The sequence below is a fragment of the Tachypleus tridentatus genome, chromosome 7 (genome assembly GCF_004210375.1).
Source record: "Tachypleus tridentatus isolate NWPU-2018 chromosome 7, ASM421037v1, whole genome shotgun sequence".
Taxonomy (NCBI): Eukaryota; Metazoa; Arthropoda; class Merostomata; order Xiphosura; family Limulidae; genus Tachypleus; species Tachypleus tridentatus.
Genome location: NC_134831.1, coordinates 44,578,137 through 44,590,870, shown reverse-complemented (window position 1 = coordinate 44,590,870; position 12,734 = coordinate 44,578,137). Strand labels below are relative to the sequence as shown.

The following is a 12,734-nucleotide window of genomic DNA, read 5'->3' as shown; positions in this document are numbered from 1 at the left end:
GGGATAGTAACGTGTAGTCAACTGTGGGTAAAAAATTACTGTTTGTCTGAATTCCCCGCAAAGCTACACAAGGGCTTTCTGCGCTACCCGTCCCTAATTTAGCAGTGTAAGACTAAAGGGGAGGTGTGTGTGCTTTTCCTTACAGCAAAGCTTCATAAGGCTATCTGCTGAGTTCACAGAGAAAGATTTTAGAGAGGGAAGGCAGCGAGTCATCATTATCCACTGTCAACTCTTGGACTACTCTTTTACCGACAGATAGTGGAATTGACCGTTACATTATAACATACTCATGGCTGAAGGAGTGAGTATGTTTGGTGTGACGGGGATTCGAATCCGCGACCCTCAAATTAGGAGTCCAGTGCCTTAACCACCTGGCCAAGCCGGACCTGGAAAGAAATGAATTGAGTTTTTTTTATTATTCATGGATTGGACTTCGAAATATTTTCACTACTTAATTTGAGGAACCCATACAATAAAAGAACACGATCGAGCAATGGGTATATAGAAGTAAAAAAGCGACTGCATGATTCAATAGTCGATTTTTATGATTTCAAATTTGAATAACGCGTAAAATGTTTTTAGGTACATGATATTTTATTTTTATACACATTTTTTTTATCATTTTTGTTATTATGTTTATTATTATGATATCCAACCATATCAAAAATTCCTCAGCAAATGACCCCCGCTAGTACAGCGGTATGTCTCCGGATTTACAACGCTAAAATCAGGGGTTCGATTCCCCTCGGTGGGCTGAGCAGATAGCCCTATGTGGCTTTGCTGTAAGAAAAACAAACAAACAATCCTCAGCAAACAAAGTGTTAATCGCATACGTTTAAGATCTGCATGTCTTTTTTCACAAAATATATCGTAGAAACGCTTTTTTATATTACTTAAGGGAACAAAATATATTGGCAATATTATTTCTAAGTCTGCCATAATTAATAGCGCTCTATATTAATATTGAGAAGAATAATAAAAATTTAATTGAATAATAAGAGGTATTATAGTCATTTTTATGGCTTTCAATCTTTGTCGTTGTACATTGCAAAATAATAGTGACAATCTAGTTTATTGTGAAAATCTGTCGCAACTTTGTTCTAATCTTCAATAATAAAAGACCACGTCGTACTTTGTTGTAAGTACTGGAAAGCCTTTGTAGAAATTTATCATAATAACTTTTTTAAAATTCAGGGCACAATCCCGCGACGAAGATAAAGTAGGTAGTCTAGTACGTGGCTCTGGACTAAAAAAAAAAAACGAGAAAAAGACATTAAAAATGTTTTGTTAATTCCATATTCATAATGTTAAGAAAACACATAGATCCTAAAATCACAAAAATATATCGATGTAAGGACGTCGTACCCAATTCACGTAAGTATATCATTTTTATTTCCTAACATAGGTATTTTAGTTGACTCTGTTCTCAAGTAACTACATAAACACTTAAAATTTCTTACTAGACATCGAGTCTGTTCAAAATACATCAGTGGAGTTAAAATAGACGATGTCATAACTATGATCATTTTCCTGCGATTTCTTGTAATTCATTTTGCTATTAATATACCTGGTATGGCCAGGTGGATAAGGCACTCGACTCGTAATCCGAGGGTCGCGGGTTCGAATCCCCGTCATACCAAACATGCTTGCCCTTTTAGCTGTAAGGGTGTTATAACGTGACGATCAATCCCACTATTCGTTGGTAAAAGAGTAGCCCAAGAGTTGGAAATGGATGGTGATGACTAGCTGCCTTTCCTCTATTCTTACACTGCAATATTTGGGACGGCTAGCGCAGATAGCCATCGTGTAGCTTTGCGCAAAAGTTATAACAAACAAACAAACAATTTTGATATTAATGCCCTGAAACAGACCGTTAATTCCACTTAACACTGCTTTTCAGAGCCTTAGAATTTTTTGTTTGTTTTGAATTTCGCGCAAAGCTACACGAGGGTATCTGCGCTAGCCGTCCCTAATTTAGCAGTGTAAGACTAGAGGGAAGGCAGCTAGTCATCACCACCAACCGCCAACTCTTGGGCTACTCTTTTACCAACGAATAGTGGGATTGACCGTCACATTACAACGCTCCCACGGCTGGGTGGGCGAGAATGTTTAGTGCTAGCGAGATTTGAACCCGCGACCCTCGGATTACGAGTCGAACGCCTTAACACGCTTGGCCATGCCGAGCCCGTAGCCTTAGATCACACATAAACTGGCTATCTCTAGTGTAATCCATAAGCACGTGAAAAAAAGACTTTTCATCTAATGATCTCAACACGTAAAGTGTCAAACTAATCACACAACTTAGCAATAAAATCCTACACTTTAACGAACTAACCATAAACTTACGTAAACTTCATCCCTAAGTTGCCTTCATTACCCAAACAAACCTGATACTACTCACTAATTTTCTCGTGTGTGTGACGAACTTTTCCACAACTTCTCATGTATATTTACTTAGACTTCAAACTTCAAATACTTTATCTCTTGTTGTATTCTACCAGGTTTGTGTTCCTATTCCATGTCACTACAACTATCTCACTTTGCTGTTTCTAGCAGATCTTGTTTCCTCTTCTATCAATACTTTACATCCATTCCTGTCTCGAAAGCTTCCAAAGTCTCACACTTTAGTATTTTTTCTCTCAATCTTTCCATCTAGAAACTTATTCATTGTCTCACAGTGAGCTTCCAGGTTCATTTGGTTCTGCTGACAAACTCAACATAAATCACACTTTCCTGCCAACATCAAATTCCACTAAAAACAACATTCACTTTTCTTACGCTTCAGTTGCTTGCTCTTCCATAGTCACAAACCCTTCATCTTCCACTTCCCTGTCTTGAAAATTACACAAAACCAATGCTAGTGGAAATACTATGTGCTCTACATTACAATTTTCTCCAGACAACCATACTTTCTCTTATCATGCAGAGTTCCCTTCAGCAAAACGTTTTAGATCTTCTTCCACTAACATCAGATCTCATAATGACTTTCAACCTATATCTTGTGATTTGTCACTCTTTCACACACTTTCTGAAGAAAACAGCTTCTATATCCTTTCCCTTGAACTCCCTCTTCCTTTATATAACGTTTCCAGTGACACTTTCAGCCCAGTATCTGACAACACTCGACCCAAACCAAGCTGCGTATCTCTCAAGTACAAAAGAAAAATATTTCAGAAATTTATAAAACTCATTGAGAAACTCACCAGACACCATCAATATGCCAAGTTTCTGTTCTGTAATATAAATGATATAAACATTTCCCCTATCTCTCAGATAAAAAGCATCCATCACAACAGACGCTTATGACGAGAATTTCTGTAACAAAATGGCAACAGGTTCTTGAAAATACCTCTTTCGGACTCATTCACATTATTAAGAAGAAAAGTAAATCAGTTTGCTTTTGAAGAAATGTCTACCTTTCGAGAGCGCTACGGTTATAGAGTATCGTATTTCTTTGTTAATACCATAGTAATCTAGAACTGGTCGTAGTATTAAAGTGTTTTTTTTTAATCTCAGAGTAATATGTTATGATATTAAGAACTTATTAATTATTACAAATAAAATTAAATTTGTTTTCAATATTCTTGCCTGTACAGTTCTACTGTAAAGTTTCAGTTTGTTTTTATGATAGAAAAGCCACTTCGGGCTATCTACTGCACCTACCGAGTTGAATTGAATTCCTGTGTTTAGGGCTATATATTCGTAGACTTACTGCTGTATTAGCGGGGAATTAAAGTTTTAGTAAAACTGTAAAGACAAGAATACTAAACTGAAAGATTGTATTTCACGCTTCCACACAATGTATGTATGTTGAGCCCGAGAAAATAATAACACTATAAATTATTTATAAAATTATGTTGTTGACTTAATTTGATTAAATTTACTTTTATATCTCACGTGGGAACGGAAATATTTATTATAAAATGTATCAATTACTTAACTCAGCCGTCTAAAAGTGAATCTAAATTTTAGATGTTTCATAACTTATTATACAGGTGTGCGGAGTTGTGAAACTGGAAGGTTACAAATCGTATTTGAATTACCCTTAATGTTAAATATAAAGATTACAACTGAGTGTTTACCTAAATGCATTTGGTAATGACATTTGAAAAAGTTAAACATAATTTAATAGTTACTGATTAGGGTCAGAAAAATGTGCAGTTGTTCTCAGTTAAATGGGAAACGCACAGTCAAATTCACCATCTCTCAATAAACGATGGTATTCTACCCAGAGTCAGGTAAGCCTAACTTTGTTTTTTAGGAACATGACTGTAACAAAATAGATTAATATATTATAACTTATATTGTTTTTATGTTTAAATATTAGCCTATCAGTATGCAATAGTTCAATACATACGTAAGAAAAATCAGTGCTTAAACGTAAGTTTTCAAATGAAATAAAGATGTTTGTGAAATACGAGATCGTGCAGTATGAGTGTAGGAATATCTTCCCTTTACACGCTAGAATTAGTAGAAAATACTCAACCCACAATAATAATCTTATGCTTATATGTAAAAAAAAATACACCTTAAGAGTTATTACATTAATGAAAAATTTCAAGGAACTAGCAGACTAATTAATACCTCTCCTTACTCACTAAATTTAATTTTTCACCATTCACAAGCAACTGGTTTCCATGTATGGATGTATTGACAGGAACTGTTTGTCCTAATTTTACATGTGAAATACCTATAATTATGCTGTGAAGGAAGCACAGGATGATCCTACATGTATTAAAATGGTCGTATTTCCTAACAGAAAATTAGCTATTTGTGTCCTATGACAGAAGGTGTAGTTTCTTTTTCCATATGCACATGCATGTGGACAAAGATAGTAATCTAGAGTACTGGTCACTGCCATGCCACCTGGGTTCAAAAGAAAAGTCAACAACTACTTTAGTTGTCAATAAGCCAGGTAGTAGAATAGTTGATACTGTATACTACATATGGTTGTTTCTGTGAAACTTTTGCCATTCAGCAATTAATTTAATTACAGATTGCTAGTTATAGGACCACAACTGTATTTTTCTTCTGCCACTCAGAGGATCATGTGTTTATTCTGTTGATAACCAAGAACCATGCTATTTGCCTGCAGGGAGAACAGCCATCACCACTGTCTGTGTACATATAGGTTCTATAGTTTTTATTTTAAAACTGCCATGGAAAGTTTCTAAATTTCCTGCAGTAAAATATACTTGTAAGTTATATTTAGGCAGTTAGTATAAAAACTTGTGCAGTTGCCTGTCATTTGTAGCACTGGAAACCCAAAAACAATTTCTTATCTTTTTTAATTTCATCTACAACAAATTGATACAACAGTTTTTTCACACATTAGATTTACAAACTTCTAATTTTTGAAGAGATCAAGTGACTTTTAATTTGCCTCTGTATGAGTAGTTGTGTTTCTGTAATGACGTTAGAAAAGTTTAAACGTAAACTTGAAAGTATGTATTAGGAAGTAATAAGTCTGACTCTAAATCTGAAATTCTAACTCATTCTTTGGTAAAATGATTTCTGTTATTTATAAGTTTACAGAATAGTTTATCCAATAATGTAGTAAGTTTTTGGATTCAGTTGTTTGAATTTTAGTTTGATAAGTACAATAGCTTGGTACTTTTGGATATACAAATCTCTAGTTTGGTTCTGATGATTTGTCTATTGTTTTAAATATGGGATGTACTCATTTTGGTCATTTTGCCTTCTTTAGCAAGGTTCTGATGATAATATCTTAATACCTTATTGAATATAGTTTCTAAGTCTTTCATTGTGGTATTAAATAACCATATATGTCAGTAATTGTTTCCATTAATTTTTTGTATTGCTTCAGTTCAGTTTCTCAAGTGTTCACAGTGGTCAGTCTGTAAGTAGCGTACAACGACCTTGGTCTCGAACTTCTCGCCGACGATGGCAGCAGTCCACTTCTGGTAATCAGTATGAAGCAACAAAAACAACCTGGCCAGTTGCACTTGTAGAAGCTATGTTTCTACCAGAGTTTCCTGTAAGAGGAGCATTAGAAGAACAGAAATTTCAGGTGAGAAAAACATAAGTTAGTTTTATTAAAATTTTCTAAAAATTAAGTAGTATCTCTTCTGTGTGAACATATGTAAGAGTTTAAAAAGATGTGGTGTCAGTTAATAAATACACTATATACAACAGGTGGATTTTGTAACATTATGGTTGTGATGAGGAAAAAGCTACTATTATGAATTATGTCAATCAAACCAAGCTATTTTGAACCAGCTCCAATTGCCTCAAAATAATAAAAATATCAACATTTCAAGTGATTTTTATCTCTAGTGTTTGGTTCAGTAATCTTTGTTTGCATTTGATCAGTAATTTTAAAATTACACCTACAACATTAATAAGAGTTGAGTCTACCAATATTTTTTGGGAATATTTCCAGGAATTGCAAATATTATAAATAAATGCCTAAGAAGGTATGTTTTGATTTTATAGGACTATTAAAAAGTATTTCTATTTGCTAGTCAGACATTTACTTATACATACATAAATATATCTATGGTCAAATAAATATCAGTGAACACTTAACTATATACACACACATACAGAGCAAGGAAGTTGTATTTAATTTTGTGCAGAACAAAAAAATAAATAAATGAAAAGGCAGCCATAAAACCAACCAACACCAGATACATGTCTCATGCATTATAAACTTACTGAAAATATTTAATTAATCTGGCTAAGCTGTTGTAAAATCTCATTCTATTAGAAGTTTTTATTTCATTACATCACAACTTCAAATTCAGTAACAAACACTGTTTTTGTGGATATCTTATTTTTAGCTATTTATGTAAGTTTTTATATTTATTTCAAGGTAGCACAGTTATTGTCTAATAATGCTAGAAGCTACAAGTTATCTGCATTAAAAAATAAAACCTTGTTAAGCAATGTCTGTGGCTAATCGAATGTGATATTTAAGTCTTTGTTTCCTCCTTACCAAGTATATCCACTGTTGTCATTTTTTCTCCACTGTCCTGTTTTTTATTTATTTCTTCCTGATCTTCAGTTTCAAGAGGGCAGTTTTCATCAGATAAAAATTAGGCTGTCTTCCTGTTTTTCACAACCATAGACTCATGCAGTAACCAGTCATGAGTCTCCTTAATCCGTAAGTCAACTAACTGCCTAAGATAGAGTGATGGTACAGGCTTTTACATCTAGTTAACAGAGAAAGATTTTCAGGATCCACAGCAGCAATGGGTTTCACTTGGATAAGAATACTTTACTGATCATTAAAAATTGAAATTGTCATCAGTTTTTCTGAGGTCATATACTGAATCAAAGCCTTGATCATTGAAATCCTTCCCATTGAAACATGTATAAAATATATAGGTAAGGAATAATTTGTATTGTTTTAGGATGTTTTCTTCATTTCCTTTCACTCATATTTTCTAAAGATACAGTTTTTTGTTTGCTTGTGTAATTACTGTTGTATGGGAGATCATTCCCATTGTGACATATATAATTCAGATTGGTTAGTTTGTAGGCTGGAATAATAACATGCTTGTAATGTCCTTGGGTATTCTTCTTCTTCTTTCCCTCATCTTTTGTGAAAGTCCTTCAAGTAGCATAGTATTTACAATGTTGATAAAATGGAGCCATTATGAGGCTTCAGAACAGCTGCTAGCACTTTTATTGTTTTAAAGAATTTATACTTTTTAATATACTCTTGATCTGAAGGTGGTGAATACTTGTTCATAAACACTTCTTAAGTGATCTTCGTATACACTGTATTATTTATCACAACAGCTCAGTTTTATTCTCTCAGCTCAGTAATAAAACTGATATGCGATGTAATGTGTCATTAAAAGTTAACACAGAATAATTTGTCATTGAACTTTCCATTTTCATCACTGACTTCATAACTTCACATTCCAATGAAACATTTCTGTTGGTTTGTTTTTACAGAATAAAAATGTAATGAATACACATTAGAACTTCACTTCTGGAACAAACATAATCTATGTACCATAACTGTAGAAGAATAGTTTTATGGAATGATTGAGACAAGGTGTTAGTATTACTAATGGTATAATTATTCTGACTATTATTCTCATCTTTATTATGTGTATTATTATTTTCACTACGTTTTAACCATTGAATTTTCCAGCCACCATTAGGTGTTATATCAGCCAAATGGTCGGTGTGTCCATATTCATGATCCCAGGTTTGAGAATTTGAAATCCTGGAAATTGCACACAAAAAAGTTTTCTGATTGTGATGCATTAAAAACAGTTTCTGTTATAACACCTGACAACAGCCAGAGAACTCATTGGTCAAAGCATTGAGAAAATAATAAAGACAAGAATAATAGTCCAAATAATTATACCATTAGTAATTGTAGAAGAATCTCAGAATTTTGACCAGTCAGCCCACAATTCCTGAAAGATCCATTCAAATCAAAGTAACATTCTAACATGTCAATGATTGAACATCAAGATTACAGATACAACTAAGCTCCAGAATTTCTTCAGCACATAAAAGTAAGAAAAAAGATAGTTAAGTATTTAAAAAACATTGTAATACAAAAACAAGAAACTACCATTGTATACAGTAGGAGTTTTTTTTTACAAACATTGAAAGTAGAAAACAAAATCTTTGTACAATTTGCTTTATACTTCTGGTTTTTATAATCTTGTGAATAATGTGATAATTCATGCTTTTTATATTCTAAACTAATAATATATATCATATTGACTAGAGGTGGGTTATTAAATCATTTAATTGATTACATATGAGTACTAAGTTGGTCAGTTATTGCCACACAAAATAATTGATTAATCAAGATTATGATTAAACTTATTAATTTCACAAAAGTTATCATCATATCAAAATTAATGTTTCTCGTAATAACTATCAATTAATACAACTGTTCAGGTACTTGAAATGTTGTCTTTTCGAATTTCTCATTATATTTGATTAATTCCTGGCTACTCAACTTAATTGATTAGTTATTCCAATTTTCTGTTTTATGCTGGAAAAATTGTTTATTAGTTGAATATAGTTAATTAACAAGCCTGATGCTTCCTTGATTATTTAATTGCACTAAACACCCAAATATAATGATGTCATACAGCCATCACATCCATTACAAAAATTAGGAGATAACAGAGAATAAAGTAAGGAATTTTATATTGGATAGCCTTTAGTAACACTAAGTTTAATACTTTTAACAGTGGTAGTCATAAGTAAAATAAAGGGGAGCAACAAATTCTTGTCTTTAAAAAAACAAACACTTAAGGCAAGCAGACAGGACGTAGAGCATGATGGAAAATTACTTCATAAGATGCAAGATAAATATAAACAAAAGTTACATTACACAACATATTTACACTTTGATGTGTAATATATAACTAGATCAGTAATTTGAGACAAAGTCTGTGGATAAATTATTTAGGATTTATTTCAACAGGTACAAGTCATGTTCTTGCATATGCAAATCAGATTTTGCTATTTTTACTGCTATCAAGTTTGTGAATGAAATTTAGCATTCTCTTGTCGGCAAAAATAGAAAATCTGTTGTCTACAAACAATGGAGCTATATTATTTGACCTATTTTGCTTTTAAAAAGTTATGAATAAACTTCTCCCTATGTGGTATGCATGCACTGGCAGTTTAGTAGTAGAGATATTTGTGCTAACAGGTATTCATAATTTTTAACTGTGGTGTTTAATAGAATACATTTCACTAATGTTTTTAGTGGTTTAATTTTTTATGACGAGAAATTTTAAAAAATTAATAGTCACTCTGACAACCTGAGTGGCTCTTTATAGCTCCCAAAATGTATGGTTACACTGTCATTTTTGTTTCTTGGAGTAGAACTAATATTCTTCTTTTGCCAAAATTTTGTATTTGTTTCCTACTTTAAGAAATTAGACAATTTCCTTTTGTTGTATGTTACTCATGGGGATTTATTGTATGCAGTTAAGCATTAAGCAAAATAGCAGTGCCACCTGTATCATTTAGGATATAACAGCTTTTCAGAAGCACTGAAAACATTTATAGTTTCCATTTACTTACTAGAATTGACTTTTATTGATTTATTTTGCAAGACAGTAACAACATGCTTCCATGTAAATACAGCATGAGGTACATATGGAAGTTCCTCACCTGTTGTGACTAAAATCTTTATGTATGTTCAGTTCAGTATCTGTCAAAGGAATTCACTGTTTAGTTCATGCCCTTCAATGCTGTATTTCCTAAATGGCTTTCTTCTGGCAATTCACCGCTAACTGGCTGTCCACTTCTGTTGCCCATTAGGGGAGATCATTTTGGATGGCATGTGTACAACAGCATACGCCTTCATTTCTCTTTGACTTCATCATGTATCCATCTCCTCATCAGGTTACCAAATACCACCAACTGCCATCCTGCACCATTCAACTGTGAATGGATGTGTAATTCAATATTTCTTTATTTCCTTACAGTGGCTTAATTTTACATGTTAGTTCTCTGTTGTGAGTTGTGCCTGTTCAGGTATACTATTCCATAAATCTGCACTGTATGTTCTTCTGTATCAATATCACCCACTGTTGAGATGAGGTTTGCCAAAGGACTACTAGTAGGTTCATCCTTAAGGTATTTTGTGTCATATATATGCCTGTTCCAGACTCTACTTACTCATAGACTATCATGAATACAACAGTGTCAATATAGCTACCCATCCCTCTGATCCTGGTTGAATAAATCAGGACTGGCTTGCTTTTAAAAATAGGGTTTCATTGTCACCCATTGCACTTTCTTCAGTGTTGTGTTTCTCTGGACTCCTCACTGTATTGTTTGTCTCTTTCTTCAAGTGGAGTACAGGAGAATTTACTACTTACCATCTTCTAGCTGCTGAGGTGATGGATCATGGAGGCATCCTTCTGAGTTGGCTCAATCACATTCAGTTTAAGGTAGGGCAGTAGTGTTCTAATGGAGTAAACTCTCCTCTTACTGTGGACTTAATGCACAATACCTGATGCTGTCTTGTTATGGACTAGAGATGATCCACCAAAATGCAGTTCATGACTCCAGCTGGGATCCCTTATCCTACCACTGCCTTGATGTTGATTTCTGGGTAATCTGCTGTTGGATTATAGTTGGACCAGTCAACATAAATCCTTACAAATACGACTTGTAGGAAGTCTTCATCTTACCAGAGACTGGATGATAAATTTCCAGTGCTGTCTGGTATTGAGTGAACCAGCATATTTCATTCCTCATTCCTACTGTTGCTTACAGATGTACACCCTTGTGCAAATTAATTGAAACAAATGGTTATTTTACAATATTTTCAGCATGGCGGTCGGTGTAGGCTCGCTGGACCTGCTGATTTCCTTTAATTGTCATTTTTTCACACAGACGGCATCATTAGGTGTGTTTTGCAGTATGGTCGATCTATTTTTGGGATATATGATGACATTTTGGGGAATATTACGTCATTCGAAATTGCATTAGAAGGGCAAGGAGACCAGTAAAAAAACAACTTCTTACCAACTTAATGAAGAAAAAACTGTATCAATGGGGTCTGAAATACAAGAACTGGACGCAAGAACAATGGAGGAAGGTGTTATTCAGTGACGAGACTCATTTCTTCATACAGGGTCAAAAAAGTCTGCATGTTTGCAGATTTCTAGGTGAGAAACTTTGAGAATCTCACATCAATCAGTTCGTAAAACATCCCTTGAAGAAGATGTTTTGGGGCTTTTTCAGCTACTATGGCATCGGACACTTACATATCTTAGAAGGTATGATGCGAGGACCACAGTACATAGAAGTTTTGCAGAGAAGAGTCTTCCAGAATTGAAGAAGAGATTTCCAGATGGATCTGGCATTTTTCAGCAATTTCTGGCTCCGTACCACACATTGAAACTTGTGAAGAATTTCATGACTACAATGCGAATAAAGGTGCTGGACTGGCCTGGAAACTCTCCAGACTTAAATCCTATTGAAAAAATTTGGATGATTTGTAAAGAAAGACTTCGGGGAAAAGACTGTACTATGAAAGATAAGCTAATTGAGGCCATAATTGATATCTGGTGTCGCAATCCAAAAATTAGTATAGATTGCAGTGAACTCATGGACTTGATGCCAAAGCAGATTAATGATCTTCTGAAAAATAAAGGCGGTCATATCATGTATTAATTTGTGAGTAATTTTTGGATTCTCAGAAATAAAACCAAAAAATTGAAAAAATCATAATTTTCCATCTTGTTTCAGTTAATTTGCACAAGGGTGTAGGTTCCCATGTGACCTAATTGTGGTTATTTACTGGATTTGCACATTTGTCCTGCATGGGTAGTTTGAACAAAAGTTACATTCTCTTCTGCTTTGTGAGCTCTTGGTGAAAATGGTTGGGACTCCTCCTCCTACTTTAGATAAATACCTGATGATGCCTGGACCCACCAGTTATGGTATGCATGCTAGGTAAGGTATCATATCACATGCTATAATTTTCCTAATTTTAAAATCTATTTCAAATAGTAGGAACCCTCCTCCTACTCCAGACCAGATAAATACCCAATGCTGCTTGGTTTTAGACTGGAGTTAAGCTAACAGTTATGCTCTTATGCACTCTAGCCACATTACACCATTTGGCAGGTCCATTTGAGTATTTATTGTGCCCCTTTTTGGCCCCCATTAGTAACACATAAGTACTGATCAGATATGATGAGTATACTTGGTGTGTTTCTGTACCAGGAGTGCTTATCTTTGTAAATTTTTTAATGGTCCCT

The 12,734-nt window shown here is 34.0% G+C and overlaps 1 protein-coding gene across 10 annotated transcripts in view; it reads left to right on the top strand.

The window, feature by feature from the left end:
- The first annotated feature begins 3,275 nt into the window (after nucleotides 1-3,275).
- The window catches only part of LOC143255559 (ribosomal protein S6 kinase-related protein-like), an 82,068-nt gene continuing 72,609 nt past the window's right edge, over nucleotides 3,276-12,734 (top strand). For 7 of the 10 annotated variants that reach the window (XR_013030717.1, XR_013030715.1, XR_013030718.1 and 4 more), the window contains exons 1-2: nucleotides 3,399-4,238; nucleotides 5,828-6,031. Coding sequence is in view for 4 of the 10 variants with exons in the window: in XM_076511396.1 (XP_076367511.1) it covers nucleotides 4,176-4,238; nucleotides 5,828-6,031 (267 nt within the window). In the remaining 6 variants the exon portion in view is untranslated. Of the gene's footprint in view, nucleotides 4,239-5,827; nucleotides 6,032-12,734 lie in introns of all 10 variants that reach the window. The other 3 variants (XM_076511398.1, XM_076511397.1, XM_076511400.1) reach the window with 3 other exon arrangements.